Source organism: Sinohyriopsis cumingii, chromosome 15, assembly GCF_028554795.1.
Source record: "Sinohyriopsis cumingii isolate HCF-2022 chromosome 15, ASM2855479v2, whole genome shotgun sequence".
Taxonomy (NCBI): domain Eukaryota; kingdom Metazoa; phylum Mollusca; class Bivalvia; order Unionida; family Unionidae; genus Sinohyriopsis; species Sinohyriopsis cumingii.
The window spans coordinates 48,516,261-48,539,665 of NC_142975.1; the positions used below are offsets into that span (position 1 = coordinate 48,516,261).

A 23,405-nucleotide genomic window follows, 5' to 3' on the forward strand; every position below is an offset into this window, starting at 1 on the left:
AGTAATCAGATATCCCACACAAATAACTATATATATATATATATATATATATATATATATATATATATATATATATATATATATATATATATCTTCTTCTGGGGACCTTCATGGTATGTGACACTAAAGCCAATTTCAGCATCATGGGTGGATGGAGCGAGTGTCTTGTTTGTATCCCTTGCCTTACTGGTTGCTTCTAGGACCAGAAATGGTGCATGGTTAGGGGATATGTTTTGTGTGAAATTCCTTTGAAGTTTATTTTGAGTATGGGTCAGTGTACTCTTTATGTAGGGTGAAACACTGTTTCTAGTAGCTTGCCAGTTGTCACAGGTTTGCCCCTGAAGTTATTATGTAGCATTTTTTTTTTTTGTGGTTTTTTTTTTCCTTTTTAACAGAGGTATAATGATCCCTACATTAGACACTTTTGGTATTCTTGCAATTTTGATGATGTTCATAAGTCTGGCGATGTACATACTCATGGGCTGGCCAGCATATATATATATATATATATATATATATATATATATATATATATATATATATATATATATATATATATATACAGCATTTATGCTTAGTTGGCCTGGACCCTTGTTATTGGACAGTTTCTTCATTACATGATCCACATCTGTTACTTCCAGTCATATGTGGGGTTCCACCTGGATACAAGCAAGAGATGATTTCTGGTGGGACTAATCACAATGCTCTTTACTGGACTGCAAAGCATTCAAAGTAGCATCTCCATCCTGTAATATTTCCTCATGGTGTGCTTAGGTGTTGTCATCCATGTAGCTCTGTTTGAACATGATGAATTTTCGTCTGCCTATGTGTTTGAACATGAGGAATTTTCGTCTGCCTGTGTGTTTGAACATGAGGAATTTTCGTCTGCCTATGTGTTTGAACATGATGAATTTTCATCTGCCTGTGTGTTTGAACATGAGGATTCATCTGCCTGTGTGTTTGAACATGAGGAATTTTCATCTGCCTGTGTGTTGAACATGAGGAATTTTCATCTGCCTGTGTGTTTGAACATGAGGATTTTTCGTCTGCCTGTGTGTTTGAACATGAGGAATTTTCGTCTGCCTGTGTGTTTGAACACGAGGAATTTTCGTCAGCCTGTGAGTCTGAACATGAGGAATTTTCATCTGCCTTTTTGTTTGGCATACTTCCTTGACCTCTGCTTGCTTACTGGTGGCTTTTGCAGTTACTCTTATTTTACATTGTTTGTTGGATGTGTTTATTGGGTTGTAGGGCACAATATTTACAGCGCAAAAGAATGTCCTTGCAGTTAGAATACAGTCAGTCTGGAACAGTAATACTTTATCATGATAGTAACAGATAGGTAGGTGTGGTTGTGTCCATGAGATTGTTGGCTTCTATGAACTGCTAGAACAGCTTGGCAAATTCTTGGTGGTTTCTTGAATCAAGAATTTAGATCACCTGCAATGCTTAATGTGAGTTCTGATGTACTTGTCAGAGATGTTTTGCAGAGTTCCTAGGAAATCCAGAAAGTCTGATAAGGAAGAGGTTTAGCCCCTGCACATACTCTGGGATGAGGCAGATCAACAAGATTGACATTTGTATGCCGAGTGCTATCATTCTTCTGCTCCTGTTGAGTCACTTGATAGAATATTTAATTGATTTTTTTAGACTATTGATATCCTTCCATAATTTCATATCCTTTTTTGGGTGTGTGGGTTCTTTTGTTGTTCATGCATGTGGGGAAGTTATGTTGGGGAAAGAGTTTTGTAAGCATGTTGTTTTCAAAATTAAAGAGCCAGTGTTCCTAAATGCACGGTATGTTGAGTTTGGTGTTAATTCTTACATTCTGGCAGTTGTGGTTGCTCAGTGCCCATGATGAACCTCTGGGTAAATGGTTTTGTTGTATTTGATGTGTCCTGGATTATGTGTGCTACAAATATGTATGCAGGCATGTGCTGCATTAATGGACCACTCGGAATTCTTGTTGGTGTTTTTCTGGCAATGTTCATGTGGTACTAATGCTTGGATGGATATCATTTGCACATCTGTCTGGGAGCTGCTTTGGTATCAGCATAGGTTTAGGGTCAACTGCAAGGTGATTTCCCTGAGGATTCTTTTGTGGCTTGTTGAAATCAGCTTCACGGGTAACTGTTGTTCATAGTAGTTATGGGTGATGCCTGGGGTTGTGGTGTGATTGTAGTTGTGCATTTTGATGAAATTGTAATGGGTTCCTTTTCTGTTTTAGGGCATTTATAGGTATGTTGTATACTTGGTGTGGCGGTGTGGAGTGGTTGTAGTTGGATGAAGCTTTAACAGGTTCCTTTTCTGGTGCATTGCATCCTTTTACGTGATCTTCCTGCTTATTTCCAAAGTGAAGTGTTGAATTTTGAATTACAGAAAATGTTAAAGTTGAATGCATTGAGCAATTAAAGTCTTATTGCAGTTAAGCCAGAAAAGTTGTTGTGAAGGGTCAATTCGACCTTACTTCGTTCATCTCCCCCCCCCCCATATCAGTGTAAACTTCAAAGGGACAGAATTGTGACCCAGTGAAAATGACCGGGGTATCTTAACACAGTTCTTTGAAAGTAAATATTTAAGCTACCAATCCTAACCACTTGATAGGAACCTATGTCCACTTATCATATTTTCAAAGGGCAACACGCACTGTCAAACAGATTCTGAGCTGTCTAAACCTGATGAAAGGAATTATTTCTTTGGGAAAGAGTATAGGGACCACCACCTACGATTGGGTAGAATAAATTAGGGTGTACACTTAAGAGCAATCTGACTTTAAAGTGACAACCCTAGTCGAAATTCTTTAGTCTGGAAATTTCCTAGAAGAGGAAATTTAATTTACTCCATGGAAAGCATAAAAAGATTAGTGTTTACTATGACTAGGCTTCCATATTATATATCGTTTATTCAATTCATGGATATGTGTTGATGCTGGAGATGTTATGCAATTTATTTTATTAAATTTCATGGAAAGTGTTGATGATTGAATTGTTATGCAATTTACCTTTTTAATTACACAGTTATTAGTTCATTGGTAGAATTGATTGCATGCGATCCAAAGTTCATTATGTGTAGGATTTCATATGGTTATATGAAAGAACTTTATTTGTTGTTAGGACGTTACAGACCATCGTGAGTTAACGATAATTACCTAATTATATCTGATTTTGTAATGTTTGGATAATCTTGTAGTTAAGGAATGCTGCGAGTTACATTTCTTTTGAATTTTATGCAGTAGTAATCGAACAAGTAGTAGCATAATTAGACACACCTGTTAAATTCTACTTAAATAATGTAACTTGAATTGGAATTGCCGGTATTAATTTGCTCTGATTAAATATTTTCTTGTCCAAAGGGGGCTTGTATTGTTTATTTCTTCCCAGTATTCTCGCTCAGTTCTCTGTTGAAATTCCATTCTTCTTTCACTCCCGCTGGGCTATAATATCGAGGGAGGTCATCCTTTTGACAACGCCAGTCAAACCCAATTAACTATCCGTCTTACTAAGAGGGTGACGTCACATCCATGTACTTATTCTTCTTGCATGGGCCGACTTACCTTCTTGGCTGCCTGAGGCTAATGAGGGTGCTCCACCGCCTCTAGTTCGCAGCAACAGAGACTGAAATGTTGAAGGGTTCTTTACACACTGACCTTTTCACCTCTGTCTGTGTGGGTTCGAGTCTTGGATTCGGTCAATGTGGGTATGTGAGAAAGCTTGCCAGTAGCTTCTCGTGGGTCGGTGGTTCTTTCAGGGGTTTTCCCGGGTTCATCCTCCACCATTAATACTGGCCACCATGTATAGCCAATCGTGTGCTGAAAAATGGCGTTAAACCCTACAACAACAACAACACACTGACCTTCAAAATTCAGCTGCATTTCGACTCTAGCACAGGATTTGCAGTGCATTTCAATAAAACATTAGCTTGACCTGGAATATGATATTCCAGCTTACTAACATTATATATCTTCTTTTTTTTCTTGTATGGGCCTATTTCCCATTCACAGGATTCTTGGATGTCCTTACCTTCCTTTCAAATACTTCTTATTTGCTTTGCTTTGTCTATCCCACTGTGTGGGCAATCAGGGCTCATGGTACTAATGGTATGGAAAAATGGGAACCAGTCTGGCAATGGGTGATGATAAATTGGAGTCTATATGGGTTTGGCTGGCCAGGATTGGTTGACAATGAAAGTTAGATTTTAGTAAAAGGAATCATCCGAGAGGTTATCCTAGTGGTAACTAAAACTTATAGAGATATTATTTATCGAATTTCTGTCCTTTAAAAGACCTAATTACTGATATCAGCATCTGACTCTTTGGTGTGGAACTGAAAGGATATGTTTGAATGCAATGACTCATATATAGGTTTGATCATGAGCATTATGAAATTTAATGCGGCCCCGAGTGGTCTAAAGCGCTCTCCATTACGGAGTCTAGGATTTGTCCAATGTGGGTAGGTGAGAAAGCTTGCCAGTAGCTTCTCATGGGTTGGTGGTTCTTCTCGGGGTTTTCCTGGGTTCTTCCTCCACCATTAATACTGGCCGCCATGCATAGCCTATCGTGTGCTGAAAAATGGCATTAAACCCCACAACAACAACAACGAAATTTAATGTTACTGAATTTTTAAATAGTATTGTGAGTCCTTCACAGTCACTTTCAAGAATACACTACATAAAACTATACAATGACTTGTAACATGTGTATCTTAATGCACACCAAAAAACATGTCCAACACTCTGAAGAAAAATTGTGGAATAAATTCTATTCTGTATTGACTTTGAAATATAATACGAAAGCACACATGTAATACAAACAGGCTCACATGTAATACAAACAGGCACAGATGTAATACAAACAGACTCACATGTAATACAAACAGGCACAAATGTAATACAAACAGGCACACATGTGATACAAACAGGCACACATGTAATACAAACAGGCACACATGTAACAAACAGGCATACATGTAATACAAAAAGGCACAGATGTAATACAAACAGGCACATATGTAACACAAACAGGCATATATGTAATACAAACAGGCACAGATGTAATACAAACAGGCACACATGTAATAAAACAGGAACACATGAAATACAAACAGGCACACTAAATTTCATTGTCTATGGCAAGTAGTTATTGCTCAATGTCACATTTATTTGTCAAAAATCTCTTAGTTCAAAAAGTAAAAATAATGTGTCAAAGATAAAAAGGCTGCTGTATGGATGAACATCGAGTTTAAACCTGAAAATGGTTTAACAATAAAGAATATTCAATAAAACCTAGTCTGAGATCCACAAAAAGAACCCAAACATTTAACTTGCTCTAGTATGGCTCAACAGTCCTTGAAATATATTGTTTACATATCAAGTGTAAACAAGGCTTTTTGAACTAACAAAAATCCAAAAGGTTCAAAAATGTGTAAACACGAGTCCTTCAAAGAGACTGATGCATTTAATTGCTGTAAAAAGTTTCCAGCTGTTCAAGATAAGACCATTTCTTCCATTTAACTGCAGGGGGTTGAAACCATCTCATATATTCTTGAGTTATAACAAGATTTTCAAATTAGCTGCTGTGGTCAATATACTGGAAGCAAACTGAGCACATCTTCATTTAATACCAATAATGCATTGTAAGAAGATTTTGGGTGGAAACCCCATGTCGATATGATGCAAAAAAAAATAAGATTTTCAAGATGGATTCAATGGTGGCCATATTCTACATCAGACTGACACCATTTCAATCTAGAACCAAACAGACATCATAAGAAGTCTTATGGTGAAAGTCACACAGGAGTATTAATAATAAGATTTTCAGGATTGCAGTCAGATCAGCGCTATTTTCATTTACAACCTACCAGACATCATAAGAGGTTTAGAGAAATGACCATGATGATACAACCATCCATTCAGTAGTAGTGATAACAATATTTTGAAAGTGACTACTCTGGTGGCTATATTGGACATCAGAGCAACATAATTTTCATTCTGGATCAACATTTTAAGAAGAAGTCTTCTTGTGAAATCCCCAAGGCAATATAACTTTTCATTCAGAAATATTAGCAATAACAAAATTTTCAAGATAACCTCTGTGGTGGGCATATTTGATACCAGATTTGCATCATTTTCATTTAGGACCAACTAGACATCATAAGATGTTTTCTGTTGAAAACCCTATGACAACAGTAAATATTGTTCAGAAGTGGTAGTTATAACAGGATTTTAAACATGGCTACTGTGGTGGCCATATTGGAAATCAAATCATCACTATTTTCATTTAGGACCAATTAAGAAGTTTTTTTTAGTGACAACACCATGTTGATATGACCATCCATTAAGAATGAGTAGCAATAACAAGATTTTCAAGATGGCCACTGTGGCAGCTATATTGGATGTCCGAGTGGCACCATTTTTATTTAAGACCAGCTAGACAATGGCATGAATGTGTGTGGGTGTAAAGTTATAATTGCAATCCTATAAATAGTTTACGAGAAGCAGAAATAACAAACTTGTTCTAATGGACAGATGGACCACAGACAACTGACAACACACCATCTCATAAGCTCTTCCGATCTTTGACCAGCAGTGCTAAAAATGGAAAGATTCCTTAAATGGCCTCAGTCAGTAATGCATCATTACAAAAAAGCCAATCAAATTTCATTTTTCTACTTCATATGATGTTTGCTTGATTATGCTTACAAGACTTTTGTTAAAAACTTTTTAAAATTTGTAAACACGTTTGGAAAATAAGGTCTACGTCTGCAGAAAGTAATCAAATCTTGGGATCCACTTAAAGTCTTTAACTGTTCAATTATGTCTAATTTTAGGCTCCAAGTTTTTACAGATATCTTGATTATTAAGTAGAGCGATGGACAGAAAGGACAAAAGCAACCTCAGTGCCTCCCTTGGGGTGTGTGTTGACATACTTCTGCTTCAAAAAGACGGCAAACTAAACTGAAAGGATTATTTGACCTTTAATGAATAAGCACCCAAGGATACAAGATAAAGCCGCAAGAGATAAAGTATGTAAACAAAACACTCCTCCTAAAACAGGTGAAATGATTATTTTTTTTTAAATTACGAATGAGAATGCTCGGATACTGAATATATGTAACAATCAAATTGCTAAATAACTTCAAACTTTGCAATTATTTCATATTCCATTAAACTGATATAAAGTTTTCATTTCTAGTAGAAACATATGTACCAGATAAAAGTGAAATTTTATATTATCAAAAGATTACAGGAAAGATGTTGCAAGGATTTTATCTAATTGGAGGGGATTTCCAACCAAGTTACCACAATAAGTGGGCAGTGGGAAAAAAAGGGTTAGGAAAATCGGCCATAGTTCAATTGTAACAATTAAACATCGGTCTTTCTTTCTTCCTGCTCCCCTTTTAGGGCTCTATTGAAGTCAAAAATCTTCAACTGATATCCCCTTGAGATATATATGCATTAATCTGGTGATGGTTTCTGATGTTATTCTGTTCTTTACATGCGTACAGATGTTGTGCAGTGCTGAGAACACCCTTTCACAGCCTGCTGTTTGAAGGGTTGTATGCAGAGCTAGCTTAGCCAGCTTGAATGAGTAGGGAAACTGCTCTTTATGGTTGTTATGTACAGTATTCCATAGTTCAGAGTACAATATTCCACAGCTTATAGATAGGGTCCCTTGGAAATCTCTGCTCCAAACATAAATTCTGCCCAAGTTTCACATTCTTAAACCAGTACTTTGCAGACTAATATTCCCAATTATCTGTTCCATAATATTGTATTGGATTTATAGGTTCATCAATACCACAGTCTGCTTGCTTAGACAGGTAATTTGACCAAATATATATCCTTACATTTGGATTTGTTTAATTCCTATTTATTTAGTTTTGTAGAACACTATCCTTGTTGCTGAATGAAAAGAAATGAGAGAGATGAAAATTGCTCTCTACTTTTAAACTGTCTGTACTTTACTTAGGACTGGTAATCTCCATTTCTGCATTCAGTTAAGAAATACCACTAAATATGGAGACAACTGGTATGCCATCATTTTCTGGCACAAAATAAATTACTGGTATTTTCAGTAACACTTCCCAGCTCCATTAATTTATTATACTTAACAGTTTCAAAATCACTGTCATCATCAGCCAATATTTGCCAAACAAAATCATCAACTGAAGATGAACCCTATTCAGATATCTGCAGTCAATCATTTTGGGTTTTCTGGATAACCCATATTTTAAACAAGCATTTGTAAAATGTACTTTTATGAATGTAAAGTTAAAGCTTTGACAATGCTTGTTTCTGGGCCCTATGCACCAATCAAATTTTAGTTTTACACCCATTCATGTCAAGCCAAGGTACCTGATGTGTAAACACACGCTGCCTGAAAAACAACATATATCAGACCAAGTGCTACAAGACTTCTACCGGAGGCATGAATTGTCAGGACATGAAATTTAAGGGTTAACAGTTAAATAAAAAATGTATACTGCACAGAATACATTTTTATATAAATGACTTTTTTAACTAATTTGCAGGAGTTCTTGCACATCTCTACTTTCCTAATTTGTTAATTCACAAAATGTCTGCAAGATTAGCACACTTGAGCACTCTGGAAGTATCTCTTTTGCAATAAATAATGATAATGACTGTGTATAATACAACTGACAAAGACTTAAAATATTCAACTTGTCTGCCAGGCAACTATCAACTCCATTTACATGCAGCTTGTTCATCCATGTGTATCAAATGGATTAAAAAACTTGGTGATTATTTTACCCCAGAAAAATCAATAACTTATCCTTGATAACAGCATTACAAAAATTTACCCAATATATTAGAATCCTTCTTTAAATACAATATGACAACACATTATGCGGCAAATTTAATACTGTAGTATCATCAATTTTCGTGGGGTACCAATTTGCATGGTTTTCGTTGTTTCCCCCGAGCCACGAATTTAAATCCCCAATGAAAAATTAGCTACATAGGATGAACCCCCACCCCCCCGTTTTCTTACAGTGTTTCATTCCTAGAGATTAACACAGATACAAGTGTTTGATAAATCAAGGTCAATACTGTAATCTGGTAATTAAATATTAGTTTTTACATGTGTATGTTTTATTTTTTATTTTAACCTTTTGAAACAAGAATTATAAACCATTTCATTTCATTTTATCCATTCATTTTTAATCCAAAAGAACAACAATCCTGTAAAATACTATAACTATTTCTTGAAATACTATTATTAATGAAACACTACATATATACACTAATTACAGAAGAGTATTAAAGCTCACACTTCACAGATTTTTGGACAAAGCCACTTTATCAACATCGTGTCAATCAAGCCTCATGTTACTCACAAATGCTTCTCAGGTAAATAATCCCCAAATTGCTGAATTAAACAAGTCCAGCTTTCTCAAAACCACTGATAATTAGGTCCAATCTTTCACTCATTGTTGTGTGAGCTGCAATTATTCATTCAGCGTGGGGGAGTCTAAGTTGAATTTTACTACTCTTAATGTGTTAACGCCATGATTGTCAGAAACTACTGATGGTGCAACTTGATGGACAGTGGTTTAAGTAAGAGATCATTCACATGTACTTTAATAACCAATTGACCTAGTGTTGTTGGCTGCCTCGGCTTCCTTTGATGCTGAGCAGTCAAATGAAAGCATGGCAAAAGTGATTAATCTTGACAGGTGTTTTATTTGTGCTAATATAGACAGAAGTATTGTTTTAGTGTTGTTGGCTGCATCAGCTTCAATTCATGTTATTCACTTGGTCGAAAACACGGTGTAAGTATTGAACTTGCCAGGTCTTTGATTTGTGCTCATACAGGTGATAGTATTGATTTAAACATTGGAGTGACCATTGTTTGTGTCGGCATAGTTTTATTCTTTTGTATTCTTTACTTCAGGTATTTGCGGAGGTTAAACCATGAAATTAAATACCTACTAATATGCAAACTTTGACAGGCAAAACCACGAATTTAAGTACCCAAGAAAATGCCTTTTCTGTACAAAACCACGAAAATTGAGCCCAGCAAAAATAAATGATACTACAGTAGATAGATCTGACATCCCTAAATTGTATTGACTTTAAAAGTCTGTAATAAAAACCAATATTAAAAAGACACAAAATTAAAAATATATAATAACACTGTAAAACTAATATTCTAATTTAAAAAATCTGCATTAACTTTTTTATTTCATGGGGAAAAATTCATTTTTCATCTCTCACATGATAATAAGTAGTTTGCTTGCCTCAGACAAGTGATCCATAAAGTGGATTGTAATTATTAAGGACAGTGTTCTGCATTGTTAGCATGGACAACTGCCAATCTAAATTAAATCAATCCTGACTATCCAATATGAAGATCTGACAGCGACTGCTAAGGGGTCATGTTTCTCATTACCTTTGAATTAGCCAGTGGAAATACAGCTTTCAGAAATATGAAAGTGAATAAAATCATTTGGCACACAATGATGATTTTCAGCCATACTGCTCAGTCTCCCAAATATGAAGATACACAACTTCATCTGATTGGCTGATCAAGTTTGTGATTATGGTATAACATAGGTCATCAGAACATGATCCTTAAGTGATCGCTGTCAGATCTTCACATAGGAAAGTGAAGATTGATTATAATTAGATTAGGACCACTGCCAAGCTCATCTAAATAGCCTTGACATCTAAGATGTTTAGGTCTCTACCTATACATTTGGTCTGATATGGTATTAGGTACTTTTTAACAATATTAGTAACAATACCCACAGCTGAAAAGTGATAAGTATCATTGGTAGGTTTTCCACCTGGTTGCTATGGAAGCCACAACAATGCTAAAGCAACCACATCGGATAAAATTTTGATAAACATTCAACAAAACAGTCCAAACAATTGATAAAAACTGGCTCAGTTATTTAGGTAAAGAAGTTGAAAACTGGATGCTATGGAAGACACACTGTTGCTAGGGAAGTCACCCATAGCACATTTGTATGAAGTATACAATAAGACCACTCATAACAAGTTTGATACAAAAAAATGACTGCCATGAAATCAAAATATTTTCCAATCAATTACAAAGTAAGCCATGCCATTGCAAAGGGTACCAACCAAATAAAATTTTCACAGAGCATGTACTATCCAACTTTGTACAATCAATACTGGTTTAGCCATTCTAAAATATTAAGAAAACAGATTTTCCAACTGGTCACTACAAAAGTAACACCATTGACTGGGGAGCCACCCATGATAAAAATATGACTGGATGTGTTAAACAGTCCTATCAAGTTTGATCAAAATTGGCTAAGCCACTATGGAGAAGCAGTAAATAGGTTTTCCATGTGGTTGCAAGGGAAACCACACCATTGTTTAAAAATGCAACCCTTGATACAGTTTTGATAAAACATGTCAAGGAAACATTCCTAGCATGTTTGATCAAAACTGGTTCAGCCACTCCAAGAAGTTCAAAACAGATTTCCAGACTGGTTACTAAGGGAGCTACAATGTTGGTAATTGATATACCCCCACCAAAAAAAAAAATATTAAATTTTAATGGAATATGGCCTAAGGGATATTCCAATCAATTCTGATCACAACTGACTAAGCCATTCTATTAATAAGTAAAAAGTAGATTTCCCAATTTGGTTGCTATGGAAACCACTCTGAACATAATTGGTAGATGAAATTTTAAATTCCTACTGCATTTCTTTAGCTGTTGGTAGCATTCAATGCATAAAAAGCAACAATCAACATTGTTTGGCAAATGCATGCATGAAAAACACTGTCTTAAATAATAGTGAATCTATGCTGTATACATTGTTTTACAGTGGGTGTACATTAGGGGAGGGATATATGTGTGTGTGGAACAGAAGAATAATATGAGGAAATATATTAAAGAACATTACTGCCTTTACTTGCATATGCCACAAATAACTTGAATCATTTCATAATTAGTACTATATTACATGTATTTTACAAAATAAACAAATATTACCCTTTTGTGAGACAAAGGTTTGGAACCATCAACATGGGATGAACAGTGGATAATTCTGAACATTCCTCTCACCACAAAGGGAAATAATTGTTTCTATATACAAAATCACTTCCCACAACTTTTCATCTATTGCTCAGATATTCACTAGTTTGGGAAGCATTTAATGTCAATCATAATCTTCATTTAAGATTTAAGGTGCATGTTAAGATGCTTATCAAAAGTACAATAAAATAAAAAGCATGATGATAAATGTGTTAGCAATCAACAGCTTATGATCCAGTTATGGTAATTTACAAAAACTGTCATAAAATACATGTTATATCCAATAAATTGGTTTAGATGGCAGTTTATGCTAGATAAAGTGGTGTGCTACTTTTATTGCTCAGCTCATTAAAATATTCTGAAAGCGCAATTTTTTAAAGTGAAAATTATTCACTGTATTACTGATAAGAACTAGAAGGACTGCAGTAAACAACGGCTAAATTATACAAAGGGAGGTAACCACTCTATTCCTTTCCATAGAAAATTAGAATTTGGAGTTAAGTTGCATCCTTTTACATATTCTGCTTAGCATTTCAGTGTAAAAAAGGATGAGAGCTAAATACTGAATGTGACATATCATTTGAAACTCAGAAACAAAAAATGTTTAAGTGAAAAGTATTGATTGTATTACTGATAAGAACTAGAACTGCAGTAAACAACTGTTAAATTATATAAAGGGAGATAACCACTCCATTCCTTTCTATAAAAATTAAAATTCAGAGTTAAGTTGCATCTTTTTACATATTCTACTTAGCATTTCAGTGTAAAAAAAGATGAGAGCTAAATAATGAATGTGACTTATCATTTGAAACTCAGAAACACAAGATGTTTTTAGTAACAGATCACATGCCATATGCTCTGAAGGATGAAACTGCTAAAAACAAAAGTGGTATTTCTCACTCCAAGGAGTACATTGAAATGGAATATTCTCAAGAAATGTCGGCAGTAGCCACCCAAAAATGCATCTCTGTTGCAAAAATGCATTATTCATAAAATGGTGTGCTTTTACAGTAAGAGATGTCCCATGACTAACCCATCTACAGAAATCTACAAGCTGGAACACTGGGGTTTGGCACTTTATATTGGGTTCAGGAACCAGTCTTTTACAAGCAAGACTCTAGGCTCTGGGAGCTGCACTCTGTCCTGATGAAGATTCTGAGTAACTTTTCTATTTACCTGTGGTAAAAAAAAATCATGCAAAATATAATGCAAAACTTTAGCAAAAGAAGTTTAAGATGAAAATAATTCAAAAAACATCTGAAAGTACTATAAAAAACTAAAATGACTGCAAGACATGCTAATTATCATGGGCTGATCAGGTTGTTTCATTGTGAGGTGGCCATCCATGGCTAATTCACTATTTCATTCTTAGGAAGAAATCTTATCAATCACTCAAAGGCACCGAGACATCTTTAATTTTTTTAAAGTTATTACCGATTCAAAAATTAATAATAACAATTAATGTTTACATTAAGATTGTCTTAAAATCATTTTCAAATGAAAGACAGCCATGGTAAAGTATACTGTGATTTCAGGAGACAAGAAATAAAGACCTTTTACACCAAAAGGAGACAAATTCACATGCACATAAAAAGTGAGAATTTGTAAAGAAAATCAGATGTAATGAATCTTGGATATTATGAAGCACATCCCAGACTGAGAGAAAGGATTTTATTAAAGTTCAAATTTATGATACAAATTAACAATACAAGACAGACAAAGACAAAGATGATCTTGCACAATGTTCCTTTAATAAAAAAATTACATTAGCCGAAAATAACAAAACAGTAAAGACTGAGGTTGCAAGAATCATACACAAAGTTAAGTAATGAGCCACAAGCTGTAGCATATTGTAATATTCCAAGAGTTTCAAAACTTTCATGTGAACATTCTTTATATTGCATAATTTTAAAAACGTGGCATTATTCAATTAAATTTCTTTGTACTAAGTGTTAGACCACAGTGTGGCTAATGATTTCTACATAAGTTTGAGATGCTAGTAAATGGAAACATGATGTTAAATGGGAGCCACATACATCTTATGCCATAAAGATTAAATATCGTGAAACCATATGCTGTTTAGGAAATTTAAAATACTGTTATTGAAAACTATCTTCTGCTTCAGATAATCACTTTTCTAAAAACAGTAATCAGATACAATTTGATCTTTGAGTTTTTAAAGCATTAACTGAACTGATGCTAAGTGAAAACAATTCAACACAGCTTGATTGGCAAAAACAAAATTAAAAATAATTAAAAAATTAAAACAAGAGTTCCAAGAAGGGACTGGTGTTCTATAAGGCAAAAAGAATTTCCAGGAATTCAAGATGAGAACATTTCTTTCTTTCAACTGTCAAGTGTTGAATTCATCTCTGTAAAATTCTTTTGCAATAACAAGATTTTCAAATTAGCTGCTGTGGTACACATATTGGGTGTCATCTTCACACCACTTTCATTTAGGACAAAGGAGACATCATTTTAAGTCTTTTGGTGAAAATCCCACATCATAATGATCATCCATTCAGATGAAACAGTAAAATCAAGATTCTGAAGACAGTTGTCATGGCAGCCATATTGGAGGTAGGACTGAACCATTTTCATTTAAGACTATCTAAGTATCATAAAATGTCTGTTGGTGAAAACTCCACACTGATATAACCATCCATTTGGAAAGGAATAGAGAAAACAACATCTTCAAGATGTGACTTGCCATTCAGGAGGAGAAGCAATAACAAAGATTTTCAAGATGGCTGATGAGGAGGCCATAATGGACTTCAGGCTGAAGCAGACATCATAAAAAGTCTTGTAGTAAAACCTCATGTTCATGTGACCATCAATTCAGGAGTGTCAGTACAAGATTTTCAATACTGTCACGGCCATATTGGATGTCACCAGCAACATGTTCATTTAAGTCTAACAGCACATCATACGAAGTATTTTGGTGAAAACTTCATGTCAATAAATAACTTTCTGTTCAGGAGGACTTGCTAAAGAAAGATTTTCAAGATGGTCATATTGGACTTCCTATCTGCACCCACCATTTTTATTTAGAACCAACTAGACATCATAAGAAGTCTTTTAGTGAAAACTCCATTTGTTATAACCTAAAAAACCACGTAGGAGGAGTAATGATAACAAGATTTTCAAGATGGCCACCGTGGCAGCCATATTGGACTCCACACCAGAATCATTTTCATTTGGGACTAACATGACAGCATAAGAAGTCCATTTTAATAAGACCATCGATTGAGGAGGAGTAGCAATAGCATTTTCAATACGGCTACCATGGTGGAAAAATTGGATATGTGCGCAGCACTATTTTCGTCTCAGACCAACTAGAGTATGGTATGTATGTATAAAATTTCACTGCAATCCTCCAGGTAGTTTAGGATTAACAATAACATACTTGTAGGATGTCACACAACAGATGGTGGACAAAAGACCATCCCATAAACTTTTCTGTTTCATGACCAGTTGAGTTAAAGCACCTCAAGACATTTAAAACAGGACTGAAGGACGCATACTGTGTCCTTAATTCTCAAGATCCTGGACAATTTCACTGATTACATATTGACACCATGGCTAAGGTGGTTTTGTTTTAAGAGTCCTTGGAGCACACGTTTGGGAGAGTACATGAGGCTAAGTTGCTTAGGTAAAGAACAATAAGGGGGACAACCCAATTCATTTAAGTCAAATAAATCTAATGAACACCTTAAATAAGAATTGTTAAGCAATCTTTATTAATTATTATCAGCTTGTATTTAGCTGGAATGTTTTTTTTAAGGTAGGATTTTACTCCAAAAAATAAAACAGCTGAATAATTGTGGAAGTGAAATTCATTTTTTGAAGGCAAAATATCAAAAGGCAGATGTGATTTAGGTAAGGATGAGCCACGTGTGAAGTGAGGAAAAACCTAGCAAACTAAATTTCTGAACTCCTGATTGACAGAGTTTGTGAGGATCAGTAGCAAAGAGGTAGTGTTTGATAATGTTCACACATGCAAGCACCAAATTGACACAGCCATTCTGGAGTAATGTATACAACATACATCACCACAGAACACCACCCTGCATGTATAAATTCAACAATATCTTAAGTGAAAACTGAATAATAACAGTACAATCCACTCCCCTAAAGAACAAACCAATGAACAGAAGTGATACACTAAATGCCTCAAAGAAAACATACATTTTATTTTATTCACTTGAATTTCTGGTCATTTTCTTTAGGCTTATATAAGTAGATAATTTATGCCAAATTGTACAATGTCAGTTATTTGCATCATGTGCAATCCCACCCCCTTGGAATCACAAAATGCATAGTTTGAGTCTTTTAACATCCCCATCTAACATACCCTTATGCATTTCCAGATAAAGAATCTTCCCAAAACAGCAAAGGTTTTTCTAAATTTCTGAAATAACTTGACCATGACCTGAATGATCCAGTTCCTCCTCTGTGTGTGTGTGCGTGTGTGTGTGTGTGTCTTTTGAAGTGTCAGTATGGTTGAGAAGACATCAAGATGTACTAAAAGTACCATATGTCTAGCTGTGCTTTAAGAATTATATGCACTGGATGATTTAGAGTGAATGCTCCCATCTCCCTTATGTGTGTCTATCTGTCTGTCTGTATTACTTCTTTGTATGTCTATATTTATCTGAATGATCCTTACCCTAACCAGAAGATCTGTTACATGATGTGTCTGTCCGTCTGTCTGTATTACCTCTTTGTATGTCTTTGTATGTCTATATTTATCTGAATGATTCTTACCCTAACCAGAAGATCTGTTACATGATGTGTCCTGCTAAGAGTCTGGAAAACCTCCACTATAGCTTGAATAAACCAACTTCCTTTATGGTCATCTCTCCAGCTTACATGACCTGAAATAAGTCATCAATCTTTGCTCAAGATATAAGTTTTCTTCAACAAATAATGTACGCTTCCTTAAAACTATTTTTGTGCAAATTAACAAACAATATAGCCACTCCTTCCAAGTCCTAACAATGCCTGAAATTAGAGTGTAAACATCTGATATGGTTCCACATTTTTATGCTAGTCCACTTTACTAAGGCAGGTGGAAAAAAGGAAAGAAATGGATACAACTCAACCCATTCAGCAAAGGCAAGGAACTGTGTCAATAATGAAAACAATATTCTAACTCTGACAAGTAGCTAGCTGTGACTGGGTCCAGAATGTGTTGTTGTGAAGTCATGTCTCAAAGATAAAATCTCGAGAAGGTTGACTATGCATGCCAACCGAACGCTTCAACAATACCTTTGACAGAGACATAAGGGTCAAAAACAAAGCTCACAAGATCTTCTGAGACAACTCTGTTCTGGGGATATGTGTGTGTGTGTGTGTGTGTGTGATTTGAATTTTTAACGTAGCTTTAAAAAAATTCAGTCATATTGCTACAATGTCTGCAGTGTGGCAGTTTATAGTGATGTCTAGCACTGGGGCATCATGCCCGCAGACATGTAGCATGATGTCCCACCCAGTCACATAATCCTGACACCAGGCCGACCAGTCCTAAGACTAACTTCTTAATGCTAAGCGCCAACCGAGGCAGCTGTTAGTACCATTCTGTTAAGCTTTTGGTATGACTCAGCCGTGGATTGAACCCATGACCTTCCACATCCGAGGCGGATGATCTAACCACTTGGCCACCGGGGATATGTCAGAGTATGCCATATATATTACCTACTTCAGTAATGATGAGAGTGCTTGAGAGTTTTTATCCTTCCCAGGTTTAGCTAGGAGAAAGAAGCATCTTTGAGCTCCACAAACTGGCTCAGTTCGCTTCATATAATGTACTCTTTGAGACCCTCTTGAGATGTATCAATACAGGAGAGAGGATTTATGAAGACTTCTGATTGCCCACTGATAGCAACCTTTTCTTGGTCAACACAGAGGGCATGTAATTCACTTTCTCGCCCATTCGACAAAGAAATCTACCTGTTTTTCTAACTTTACTCTTCCTATCTCAGTCTGGTTACCTCAGACCTGTCATCTCAGTTATGGTGTCCATGCAAGGAACTACTTTTAAAAAGAAACTCTTGATGTCTTCTGCTGTGCCTGATGGAGATGTTGTAAGATCCAAATACATAACTCATAAAGCAATTAAGATCTCTCCAACTTTGATAATGCCATAAAAAACATTTTGAGAAACACACATATGTTGAGTTATTTGACAGAGCTCCTGACACAGGCAATACACATCACTGGCCACAACAGCCGAGCCTTGTTGAGAGACAAAGAATGTAACTCCTTGACTGGGATTTCCTTGTCTTGGTCCAAATCCCAACATAGATTCTATTATAATCTGCATGTTGAAGCTAAAGGTTTTGCATTAAAGGAGCTTCAATAAGGTCCTGGCTAAAGGCTTGAACTTATTTAAATTCAGCCAAGTCAGGACTCAGGAAAGATTAGGAAACAAAGTGAATTTTTAGGCCTATTTAAGTTGAAGTTAGACAACAAATCAGAGTTCATTGTTATGACTGAGATCCTCCCTGTCATGATGATGTAGCGTGCCTTAACAGTAATTGGAGCCAACTTTATTTTCTCCTCCAACAGACAAAGAAAATAATAGCCACTCAAAGAGATGATGTTTTTGACTTTGCGCCAGTCCCTGAAAATGTGCCACTTCCGTTGCAAGACTTTAAAGCAGATGGCCTTCTAAATCATGCAATTCTTTCCATGACTGAAGGGTTGATATGTTTTTTTATTCAAGAGCCAAGTGTGAAGAAGATGTTGCAGACACAGATGGAACATGTGGGTCCGAGTTTGTATAAGAAAATTCAGCTTGGCTGGAACCTTCCTTGATAGCTCTATCACTAGATCGAGAAGGGCATTGATCCAGGATTTATCCCAATATTGAGGGCAGAATCATTTTGCACCTCTAGCCCTTCATTTATTGAATATTCTTTGGAAATGTGATTGGTGGGGGGGGGGGTATTCAAAGACCAACAGACCCTCTCACCTGAGAGAAAGAGGGCTCAGAGACAAAGCCTTGGGATCTGGTACTGGGGAAATGGAGGTGGACAGTTTGTGAATCCACTTGGCTGTGAAAAGATCACCATCAGACACAGGGTTGTCATCAGCCATAAAGTTGGCAAATCTGATCAATGACCAATGGATGGAGGATCATTATGTAGAGAGAATCCTCCCTGACACAGAATTGGCCAAGACAGTGAGTCTGCTGGAAATGTGTCTGCTCTGGATGTTGATGTTGTGTTGTGCTCAGGAATGACCAGACCAGAATGTAGAGTTGTAGTAATTTTACCACTCTGTTGGAGGAGTATGTCACCACCATTGAGTTGTTTGACGTGATGATCTATCTCATTCTGAAGTTGGTCACTACAAAAATTAAACGATTTGATGACAGCTTTCATCTCCAAGAGATTGATGTGGATGAGACCTGTGTCTTCCGGACCCCACTGTTCGTTGACGGTGATGGTGTACAAGTCTGTTAACAAATGTGCTGCTCAACCACAGGTGCTTTGTGTTTCTACACAAGGGCACATCTGGGTGAAACTGTTTAAGAGTTATTCCTGTCATGAGCCAACCATGGTTGTGTCACTTGTCCAGGAATGATACAATACTGATCCTGTAATTGAGTGACATGGAAGAGAGATACCCTTGAGACAGCTATTCTTCTACAAAGTGTGCTCGAAGAGGTAATCTAGCAGGATAAGATCTGCTGTTCCAATGGGTTGCATCAACTCCATGGTTGTCATCCATTATGTGTTGGAAATGGATTCTTTGAGTAGGAGGATTTGGATCATCCAAAGGTGAGAAAGACATACCAGGTTGAGATTGTGAGAAACTGATGGGGTGGACAAAGACTTCCCAATTGATCAGAAAACCTAGATGATATGCAAGGGACTTGAGATCATTCTTTCTTTTGACTGGAATGGAACTGATCATTTCAGAGGGACGTTGTCCTCATACACTGCCATGGAAAAAGATGAAGTCGTACAGATCTGGGATATGATACAGTAGAACAGAGTCATAAAGTCCCATAGAGTTAAGTTCAAGCCAGGAGAAAGCATGAAAATAATAACAATTTTCTCAGTATGTAAACACATGAATTTTGGAAAGGACAGATGGACAGGAACATGAAATTATGCATGAGTCAGAGTGATACTAATGGCAAATTCATTCCAATGGCTGGAAAGATGGACTGCTATAGGTGTCTGCATCTTGAATGACATTGGCCATCCTAAGCAGAAAAGACATTGAGGAAAATTCTAGAAATTGTGCATTCCAAACAATCTCCACTGCTCGTTTCTTTATCAGCATCTCAAACTCTTGCTACAAAAGTGTGTCCTTTATAGACAGAGTCCGGTGGTACTTCTGTCTGGAATGGAGGACAAATAAGTAGGGGGTTGGGAAAATGAGAACTTATGCCCATGTAAGACAATTTGAATTGGCCACTCACCTGGCAGAAAGTGACTGATCCAACGCTGTTTGAAAAACAATCAAAAATCAGGCACCTACCAGATAGATGTCTGCAGGCAGTTGGGGACCCAAGTCAATGGTGAGAGAGCAAACTTTATTTTATATCTCCTTGATATGACTGCCCATGTAAACTGATTAGCAGATTGTCTTCACACACAGGATTGTGATCAATAGTGGCTTCTGGGCTGAAAAACAAATAATCCTGTCTCTCTTTGTCTCCAGTCACCATGTAATTGCAGGTGAATCTGAGATGGTGTATAATACTGATGGTGTATAAGATGACAGCTGCTCCAAAGAGAGGTGGAGGGGCAGTTCTTTACATGATTTATGTACCCTTCATGTCAAAGAGCAAAGTCTAAATAGGTTATGTGTTAAAGTACTTATCCTCTTACCATAGGACAGAAAGTCAGATGCAATCAAATTAAAGGAAGAGGTCACATCCTTCTTTAGAAGGGTGCAGTAAAGATGGTTTAAACATCCAGTCACCAGCATTCTACTCCTGGTTATTTCTGGTGCTCAAAAATGGTGGGAAACCGAGTTTGGTAATAAGTATTTTCCACCTAATCCCCTTTAATCAAATTTTTGCCTGAGGAAAACTTCAATATGGAAACTGCAGCATCAGTTTGAAAAAATGTCACACCACAAGACTGAGAAGTTTCCACTGATCTTTGTGATGCATATTTCCGTGTCCTGATCTTTCCTCCACACAAAAAGTACTTATTGTTTTCAAACAGACCAGAGGCACTTAATTCCAAGCCATGCCATTCAGTCCAGCCTCAGTGCCTAGGGTTGTCAACAGAATAGCAGTAGTGCACTTGAGATATCTGGAGATTCAACTCAGCCAGCACTCTGCTGACTGGCTGGTAGAAAACAGCAGCAAATAGCCCATATTACATCATAAGACCCACTGTCAGTCCAAAGTGACTTAGTTAGGACTTTGTTCCAACCTAGAAAAATCAGATCTCATTCTTTTTCATGATTCTGTGTACAAATAAATTTCCTTATCTTTCATGGTTAGGTAAAAAAAATGAAGCAAACAGCTGAGAACAGATCAGCGTGTGATGCTACAGTCATTACGGGCCTGGCCTTCAAGTCTAAAGCCTCTGACTGAACAGAGAGGCAAATAAACAACCGAAAGAATTTATAAAAGTAGACAACCTTAAAGCATTCAAGTGTTAACCACAAAGAAATTACAAAATTGTACTTTATAATAGTATATAAAAGTTCAACATTCATACTGAAATCATCTCTTTAACAAAAGATTTAATATAATGAAAATTCAAGATTTTCAACATTTGTACATTAGATTACTTATGTGACACTTTACATGTACATACCATCATTGGTATCTCTGTCACAATCTTTTTTTGTTTTAAAGATATTTTCCTGTATTCAATAAAGATTTCAAATATGGCAAACCCCTAAAAAGGAAGGTAAGGTATGTGTGTTGTCTGTTTGTGCATGCATGTGTGCATATGTGTGTGAAAATACCTGGAAGAGTGGATGCAGCAATAATCATGTCCTGTAGGATGGGTAATCGAGAGACATTATTAGAGACACTGACCTCTGGCCTAGGGTCCAAACTCAAGACATCTGCATCCACCTTGTCTGGTTGAACTGAGGTACTCAAAGAACCAATGTCCTCAGCATCTGAAACACAATAATGCTAAAATTAGTACATAAAATAATAGTTATATTCATTTTTATTGTAACATGCATTCATAATTTGGAGAAACCAATTACTGGAATAAAATCTGTTTCTTTGATGATATTTACAGGTTCATAATTGATATTTAGGAAAATTTCCACCACCTCACAAATCTAACAATCCCAAAAACAAACAAAAAATGTTTGCCAATGTTAAGCAAAGAAAATGCTAAAATGGTATCTGCTTGCTGAGATGGAAGTCAGAAAAGGGTGGTCTCCATCTTGGATAGCAGGGATGATGCCAAAGCTCACCAACTCTCAGTCACCATTGGAACAGGAGTGCATGCACTTCCAAGAATATAACAACAGGGAAGGCTTAAGAGAGTGTTTGTATTATCATCATATTTGCTCAAAATATTCGTTCTTCTTTAAATGCTTTTCCTGATCAAAATACATTAAAAGAATAGGAAAGGAGGGAGCTATATCCCCTTATTGTAGAGTTGGCCATGGCTCCAGTATCCTAATGCATGTAATGCACCTACAAGTTTGGTTTCAGATTTGAGTCAGCAGTTAGCACTTATCAATGAATGAGTGAAGTCCTGAAAACAAAATTGCAAAGGAAATGTGTGTGTTTATTATACATAATGGGGGACAAAAGAAACTTGTATATTTGTTATATAAGATGGAGGATAAAGGAAATGTGTGCTTGTCATACAAAATAGAGGACAAAGGAAATGTGTGAAAGAAAATTACTGCTTTTCATCTGTAATTTATGATATATGTATCTAATTCACCTAAATTAAGAACAATAATGAATATGCATTTTATCTGTACAAAATGATAGTTGAAAAATAAGACCTTTGGTTACAGACCTGCCAACCCTAACAAGGCCTTCTCAGTAAGGCAGCCAACTTTTTTCAATAGGTTACACAAGTTTTCAGTAAGGTGTAACAAAATATCATAACAAGTTGAAAATATGCGTTTATAAAGTTCAGAAGTGTGATTTGAGATTCAGCAATAGTAAACATTATGTTAACTAAAAGGTTCCAATAGAACTAAATTAACTCCAGTACAGTTTCACAAACTGCCATTCCAAACTCAGTGGATCTCAATGGCATCTTGCTATCTCTCCATCTCAATATGGCACAGACCTTGGCATTTTTTCAATTTCACATGGTGACAGCAATCTCTTGCCACGAGTCATCATCAAATTGACACACGATATTCAATACATGTAACTGTTGCCCTTTGTTCTGTTTTTTCCCCA

At 36.2% G+C, this 23,405-nt stretch overlaps 1 protein-coding gene across 1 annotated transcript in view; it reads right to left on the reverse strand.

The window, feature by feature from the left end:
• Positions 1-4,742: 4,742 nt before the first annotated feature.
• Positions 4,743-23,405, reverse strand: part of LOC149781764 (caspase-2-like) — a 54,293-nt gene continuing 35,630 nt past the window's right edge. The window contains exons 7-9 of the mRNA XM_089935898.1: positions 21,983-22,141; positions 16,802-16,911; positions 4,743-13,210 (exon numbers count right to left, since the gene is read on the reverse strand). Coding sequence (XP_089792024.1) covers positions 13,112-13,210; positions 16,802-16,911; positions 21,983-22,141 — 368 coding nt within the window. The 3' untranslated portion in view covers positions 4,743-13,111. The remainder of the gene's footprint in view (positions 13,211-16,801; positions 16,912-21,982; positions 22,142-23,405) is intronic.